General features: G+C 51.7%; 2 protein-coding genes across 2 annotated transcripts in view; both read left to right on the top strand.

The window, feature by feature from the left end:
- Window positions 1-1,339: 1,339 nt before the first annotated feature.
- On the top strand, window positions 1,340-6,188 carry PHF23 (PHD finger protein 23). Its single transcript, XM_072399169.1, has 5 exons — window positions 1,340-1,497; window positions 1,958-1,992; window positions 2,098-2,193; window positions 2,558-2,975; window positions 5,772-6,188. The coding sequence occupies exons 1-5, from the start codon at window positions 1,455-1,457 to the stop codon at window positions 5,972-5,974; spliced, it is 795 nt and encodes a 264-aa protein (XP_072255270.1). The 5' UTR covers window positions 1,340-1,454; the 3' UTR covers window positions 5,975-6,188.
- Window positions 6,189-7,403: 1,215 nt separating this feature from the next.
- The window catches only part of DVL2 (dishevelled segment polarity protein 2), an 11,550-nt gene continuing 11,073 nt past the window's right edge, over window positions 7,404-7,880 (top strand). The window contains exon 1 of the mRNA XM_072399168.1: window positions 7,404-7,660. Within this exon, the coding sequence (XP_072255269.1) occupies window positions 7,500-7,660 (161 nt within the window). The 5' untranslated portion in view covers window positions 7,404-7,499. The remainder of the gene's footprint in view (window positions 7,661-7,880) is intronic.

Genomic DNA, 7,880 nt, shown 5'->3' with positions numbered 1-7,880 from the left:
CAAAATCTCCTGAATGGATTCATTCTTCCTTGCATCGCCAGACTGGATCTATCCTACCCAGATCACCAGAATAGATCCATCCTCTGCAGATTAGCAGAATAGATCCATCCTCGCCGATCACCAGAATAGATCTTTCCTCCACAGATCACCAAAATAATTGAATCTTCCCCAGATCACTAGAATAGATCCCTCCTCCCTAGATTACCAGAATAGATGCATCCTCTCCAGATGACCAGAATAGATCCATTCTCCCCAGATCACCAGAACAGGGCTCCTGTCCCTGGACTTCCTGTAGACATATATAGGAAGATTTTTGTTGATGATCACATAAAAAAGTAAAGTTGATCCAAAGATCCTAATGTGAGGGATCCTGACTTGTCGTATGTGACGGAGGTACATATTATACTGGCACAGTGAGCAGTGATCAGCACATTGTCAGGATTGCGTTCTGTGATAAATATCGGTATTACTCGGACATATGGGAGGGGCTAAGAAATAATGTAGGCAGGGTTCAAAGGTGAGATGTGAGGGCTACGTATGGAATAGATCCGTGGTCTCCAACCTGGGGTGCACAGGAAAATTTGGACATTATTTGCAATTATTATGTTTTGTTATTAATAAAACAAAATAATATTCAAATAATTTCTTATATTCTGAATGATATCCTTGCAGTAAATTCCTGAACTGTACTAGAGACGGAAAGTGAGGCGCAGCGTGACGTCGGTGTAGTATTAAGTTGTAAGAGGCGACCGAGCCGTACGCTTCAGTATTGTTTCCACGGTTACAACAGTCACCCCGTTCCGCCGATACCGATTCATCCGTTTTATTTATTTCTCAGATGTAGGTAAGTATGACCTTACCTGTGTATAATGATAATTATAATGATAATAGTAACAATAGTATTACTTCACTGATCAATGAATCCGAGCCCCCACAGTCCTCCTCAGCCACCATTAGGAAGATGTTATAAATGGATTTACTTTCATATTTCAAATTAATGGTTCACAGGATATAAAGTGATGGATTTGGAGATCTGTGAGATCTGAAGGGTTGGCGACCAATGGAATGGCAAGTTGAAGTGGGAGGGGCCAGGGTATGAAAGTACTATTTGGAAAGGAATGCGTGTAGCCACGCCCCCAGAACGCCCCTTTACATTCAGGTGAATTGGTTCTTCCCGAGTGGGCGTGTACGTGCGTCCCTCCTCCCACTATCACACCTGCTCCTTGGAGTATATTGTGCGCAATGCATCATGGGAAGAAATTGGAGGGCGGGAGCCGTGACGAAGAGTGGGTGGGACTACATCGCAATGACGCAATAGAGGGCGGCAATTTGTTGCGGCGGGCGGGAAGGCGGGGTCACGGGACTACAAGTCCCATGAGGCGGCGGGCGGCTCCCAGCAGGCAGTGCGGTGACCGGAGACTGTGTGGCCCCTGGAGGGCCCCCTGCAGCCCGGCATGCTGGAGGCGGCAATGGGGGAGGCCAGTGAGAGCCCGGGAGGTAAGACGGAGCCCCTATTACTCCACATGGCAGGGGGAAGGGGCAGGAGGGGTGTCGGTAGGTGTTCGGTACGGGGTGAAGTTCGGTCGGTGGGTTACTGAGGGTAGTATATGGGGGGGGGGGGGGGGCAGGTTATGGTGGGTCAGAGGTAGGTGTGTGGGGTACTAATAGGGGTGGTAGCAGTGATATGTATGGTGAGGCATATAGTAGGGGGGTATTAGGTGGGGTAGCTAAGGATAGGGTGGGGGGTAGTGGAAGGCAGATATGGAGGGGCATGGAGTAGGGTCAGTAGGTCCGTATGGGGGGTATTAGTTTAGGTGAGGTGGGTAATGGATGGGGGTTGGGTGAGGTGGGTAATGGATGGCGGTGGTGGGTATTGGGTGAGGTGGGTATTGGGTGTGGGGTGTATGGATGGGGTAACAAGGTGTGGTAATAACTTTCCTCTCTCTGTACTTTGTAGATACATCGGCAGAGGTGAAATCGGCCACAATCGAGGTAAGTGCACATTGTACAGGGTGTGTTGCTAGTCATGTGACTTGTCTCTTTAGTGGGGGAGGGCTGTGTCTCAGGTACCCTAATAACCCCCCATCCTTATTACAGCCCCCCCAGAAACGTTCCCGGACGGTGGAGGACTTCAACCGATTTTGCAGCTTTGTCTTGGCATATGCCGGCTATATGCCCCCGTCCACCAAGGAGGTAAGTGAGCTATTTGGGTTTTGACCCCTTACGGTGAATAAATGCCAAGCAGATGGAGACTGTGGGGGCTTTATTTACCTGTTTGCCCTCCCTCTGCATGGCTTATTCAGGTAGGTGGGGGAGGAGCTGTGGAGGGATTTGTGTATCAGGTAGGTAGGTGGGGGAGGAGCTGTGGAGGGATTTGTGTATAAGGTAGGTAGATGTGGGAGGAGCTGTAAGTAGGTGGGTGATCCCTTTCCTTCCTATGGGGCTTGTTAGTGTGTCACCTGCTGTGAAGTTTTGGGCCTGTGGGGGAGGGGGGGGGGGTCGTGGTAATGAGCTGCTACCCCATCATATGTAACCCTCTACCTTCTTACCCCCATAGGAGCCATCATGGACCCCTCCAGGGAATTCCCCTCACCGGACGGAGGAGAGTGACAGTTGGGATTCCCCGGACCCCCCTAAAGGTTCTGCGGCCCCCGGGACCTCTGACCTCAGCACCATCCAGACATTTGTCATGAAGGCCAAGGGTCACGCAGGAGGAAGCAGTGGGAAGAGGAAGGGGGCGGAGCATTCCCGTGTGAGGCGGAGCAATCGTAGGAAGAGGAGGCAGAGGCACAGAGGTGGAGCCGCAGTTAAAATGAGTGACACGGACACTGATGAGGAAGATAGAGGGCGGAGACCATTAGCCCCTCCCCCTGCACCACAACCTCCCCCCAGTGCAGAAAGCAGCAGAGATGGCGGCGGCAGCTCTAGTGATGCCGATACCCAGGTGATGGATGAAGACATCATGGTGGAATCAGGTAAAGGCCACCTCCCATGTGACCTCAAAATAATGGGGCTCCGCCCTCAAATCTCTCCCTCCTGCCTTCTAATATGAAGGATGCTCCGCCCCCTCTGTCTGTTCATTGTTATTGGGTGGTCAGACTGCCTGTCACAGTTGTAAACCAATAGGAAGTGGGCAGGGCTAGACTGATGGCTGTGTTGGGGCTCCTCTGATATAACTTGCCTGGTGGTCTGTTCGGCCAGTCCTGTGATTGGCATGCCTGCTGCAGGCACAGCCTTTTCCTTCTTCTTGTGTGAGCGGGGAGCTGATAGGAAGTAGCAGAGGATTGGTCATTGCACTCTTGTGGCAGGATCTTCTGGCCCAGAGGAATGGTGGCTTTAGGTGTTTTGTTTTAACCTGGTGATCTGTTTGAAGCGTCTTGTGTTGTCGTCTTAGAACGGGAACTCCATGGGGGGAGGGGTTTGTGGTTCTCAGAAATGGCAAGGATCAATTAAAGGTTTTAAACTGACTGCTTTACAAAAGCGGTAAATATGGGATCATACAATTTAAATTGGTTACCCAAGCTTGGGATTGGAAGTACATTGATTGGGGGGGATCCCAGGCCTAGTATTGGATGTATGTTGATCAGGGAGGGGGATCCCGGTGTTGGGATTGGAGGTAAGTTTATCGGGAGGGGGTGGGATCCCAGGTTTAGGATTGGATGTACGTTGATCGGGAGGGGGTGAGATCCCGGGCTTGGGATTGGATATACGTTGATCAGGCAGGGGGATCCCAGGCTTGGGGTTGGATGTATGTTGATCAGGGAGGGGGATCCTGGGCTTGGGATTAGATGTACGTTGATTGGGGGGATCCCAGGCCTGGTATTGGATCTACATTGATCAGGGAGGGGGATCCCTGGCTTGAAATTGAATGTACATTGTTTTAGAGGGGGGATCCCAGGTTTAGGATTGGATGTACGTTGATCGGGAGTTTTAGAGGGGGGATCCCAGGTTTAGGATTGGATGTACGTTGATCGGGAGGGGGTGAGATCCCAGGTTTAGGATTGGATGTACGTTGATCGGGAGAGGGTGAGATCCCAGGCTTAGTATTGGATGTACGTTGATCAGGGAGGGGGTGAGATCCCAGGCTTGGGATTGGATGTATGTTGATCAGGGAGGGGGATCCCAGGCTTGGAATTGGATGTATGTTGATTGGGGGGGATCCCAGGCCTAGTATTGGATGTATGTTGATCAAGGAGGGGGATCCCTGGCTTGAATTTAAATGTACATTGTTCAGGAGGGGGTTCCCAGACTTAAGATCGGTTGTACGTTAATTGAGATAGTGGGATCCCGGCCTTGGGATTGGAGGTAAGTTTATCCGGAAGGGGTGGGATCCCAGGTTTAGGATTGGATGTATGTTGATCGGCAGGGGGGAGATCCCAGGCTTGGGATTGGATATACGTTGATCAGGCAGGGGGGGTCCCAGGCTTGGGGTTGGATGTATGTTGATGAGGGGGGTTCCCAGGCCTAGTATTGGATGTACGTTGATCAGGGAGGGGGATCCCTGGCTTGAAATTGAATGTACATTGTTTTAGAGGGGGGATCCCAGGTTTAGGATTGGATGTACGTTGATCGTACGTTGATCAGGGAGGGGGATCCCTGGCTTGAAATTGAATGTACATTGTTTTAGAGGGGGGATCCCAGGTTTAGGATTGGATGTACGTTGATCGAGAGGGGGTGAGATCCCAGGCTTAGTATTGGATGAACATTGTTTTGGAGGGGGATCTCAGGCTTGGGGTTGGATGTACGTTGATTGGGAGGGATCCCAGGCCTAGTATTGGATGTATGTTAATCAGGGAGGGGGATCCCAAGCTTGGGATTAGATGTACATTAATTGAGAGAGTGGCATCCTGGGCTTGGGATTGAATGTACGTTGATTGGGGGGATCCCAGGCCTGGTATTGGATCTACGTTGATCAGGGAGGGGGATCACTGGCTTGAAATTGAATGTACATTGTTGTGGAGGGGGATCCCAGGTTTGGGATTGGATTTACATTGATTTGGAGGGGGAGAGATCCCAGGCTTGGGATTGGATGTACGTTGATTGGGAGGGGGTGAGATCCCAGGCTTGGGATTGGATGTACATTGATCAGGAGGGGGTTCCCAGATTTAGGATTGGATGTACGTTAATTGAGATAGTGGGATCCTGGCCTTGGGATTAGAGGTAAATTTATCGGGAGCGGGTGGGATCCCAGGTTTAGGACTGGATGTACGTTGATTGTCAGGGGGTGGGATCCCAGGTTTAGGATTGGATGTACGTTGATTGGGAAGGGGGTGAGACCCCAGGCTTGGGATTGGATGTACATTGATCGGGAGGGTGTGGGATCCCAGGTTTTGGGATTCAATGTACGTTGATTGGGAGGGATCCCAGGCCTAGTATTGGATGTATGTTGATCAGGGAGGGGGATCCCTGGCTTAAAATTGAATGTACATTGTTTTGGAGGGGGATCCCAGGCCTAGTATTGAATGTACGTTGATCGGGTTATTGTTCTCCTTTACCTGTGGGCCAGCTGATCTTGGTGTAATTTGTTGTCCTTATTGCCCCCTCACCTTGTCATCACTTACCTGTGAGGGGGGGGGGGGGGTAGGTCAGGGCCTCCATCACTGCTCACCCACCTGGTACCTCATATTGACCTCCATGTATGCTGCCCCCTGGTGTCTGTATATTGGAATGCGGATCTTCCTGTTTGATGGGGGGTTTTCTGTGCACTTCAGCATATTGTTTGGGAAGGGGCCCTTCATGACTGACACTCCCCTGTTTTTTTTCTTTGCCAGGTGATGATTCCTGGGACCTGGTGACCTGTTACTGTGAGAAGCCGTTTGCGGGGCGCCCCATGATCGAGTGTAACATTTGTTGTACGTGGGTGCACCTGTCCTGTGCGAAGATCCGGAAAAGTAACGTTCCAGACATCTATTACTGCCAAAAGTGCAGGGAAGGGCGGAGCGGGGGCAGCGTGGCACCCAAAGAGGAACCCTGACATTGCCCGATGCCCCAAAAGGACTGTTTGATAGAGGGGGGAGGGGGGTGGGTAGGAAGAGGGCAGCGATGGAACAATGAGGGGGGAGCAGCGGCCGTGTGCTCTCTCTCATATGTAAATAGTGGATATAAAACTTTATTTTATTTTTGTTTTGTCCCTTCCTGTAATAAATCCTCTTTGTATCCTTCAAATAAAACTTACTTTGTGTACAGCAGTGCTGCTTTCTGTGACTGGAGGCCGCCCCGTACCTTGGGGCCACATATTCCGCCCATCCCCAGGTGCTGGGTGGGGACAGGTTCATCCTCCCCAGGTGCTGGGTGGGGGGCGGGGACCTGTTCACCCTCCTTGGAATAATTACAACGAACCAATGTGATGCCATTGTAATGCTTTTCCCAGAGACTTTCCACCAATTAAAGATTTATTTGCCACCACTTCTGACCTCGATGTTTGGCGCCCCCTTCCCTCTGTATGGGTGTATAGCGCCCCTTTCCTATAGATGTATGGCTCCCCCTGTATGGGTGTATGGCGCCCCCTTCCCCCTGTATGGGTGTATAGCGCCCCCCTTTCCTCCCTATGGATGTATAGCGCCCCCCTTTCCTCCCTATGGATGTATAGCGCCCCCCTTTCCTCCCTATGGATGTATTGCCCCCTTCCTTTAGATGTATAGCGCCCCTTTTCCTCCCTATGGATGTATAGCGCCCTTTTTCCTCCCTATAGATGTATAGCGTCCCCCTTTCCTCCCTATGGATGTATAGGACCCCCCCCACCACTGATAATCCCTAGCTCTGTAGAATAGGGGGCAATTTGGTTGGTAGAGAACCCCCCCTGATGATCCCCAGCTCTGTGGAATGGGGGGCACATTGGTTGGTAAAGGACCCCCCCCCCAAATGATGATTCCTAGCTCTGTGGAATGGGGGCCTTTTAGTAGAGGACAAGGACTGGCCCCACTCCTGCATGTCAGTGATCTGAGCACCCTAATCGGGGGTCTATATCCGGTAACCCTGGGGTCCCTGGACGCCGGGCACATCATCCTACATTTGGTAAATAGGGGAGGATACAACGCAGGGGATACAACGCAGGAATGAGGGGGGTATTAGCGTAGAATGAAAGGACGGGAAGGGTCAGGGTGGAAGTTTGGTTGCCATGGGTATAATCCATTGTATAGGTGGTTGCTATGGGTAACTGAAGCTCTTCCTGGCATTGCTAGTACATTAGTTTTTTCCCGTCATGTGTTAAAGGGCGGAGTCTTGATCCTGATTGGTCGATAGGAGTTCAGATGGGAATTGGGGAGGGGCGCCGTATAGGCCAACCCGAAGTGATGGTGTGGCGGTGGGCGGGAAATGTGATGTTTTTCATTCGCGCTGGGCGGAGTTTTCTCCGGCATTGTTCCATACAGGAGGGGGCGTGTCTCCTGCATTTCCCGCCCTTCGTTTTGGCGCACTGACGTCATACGCAACTCCCCGGTAGGAGCAGAGTGTTGTAGTTAATCGAGGCCGGGGCTCCGGGGGCTTTGCTAGGCCGCAACATGGGGGAAACGAAGGTGATCTACCACCTGGATGAGGAGGAGACCCCGTACCTGGTGAAGGTGCCGGTCCCGGCCAGTGACATCCGACTCCGGGACTTCAAGGCCGCGTTGGGCCGGGGCCATGCTAAGTACTTCTTCAAGGCCATGGACCAGGATTTTGGGTAAATAGGCCCCTATACTGCCCCCCCCCGGTAACCCATATAGACCCCTACAGTGACCTCCCAGTATCCAATATAGACCCCTATACTAACACCCCCCCGGGTACCCCATATAGACCCTATACTGACCCCCACTATTAACCCATATAGACCCCTATACTAACCCCCCCAGTCCCCCATATAGACCCTATACTGACCCCCCCTGGTACCCCATATAGACCCC

Source organism: Pyxicephalus adspersus, chromosome 2, assembly GCF_032062135.1.
Source record: "Pyxicephalus adspersus chromosome 2, UCB_Pads_2.0, whole genome shotgun sequence".
Lineage (NCBI taxonomy): Eukaryota > Metazoa > Chordata > Amphibia > Anura > Pyxicephalidae > Pyxicephalus > Pyxicephalus adspersus.
This window is presented reverse-complemented; position numbering and strand designations above follow the sequence as displayed.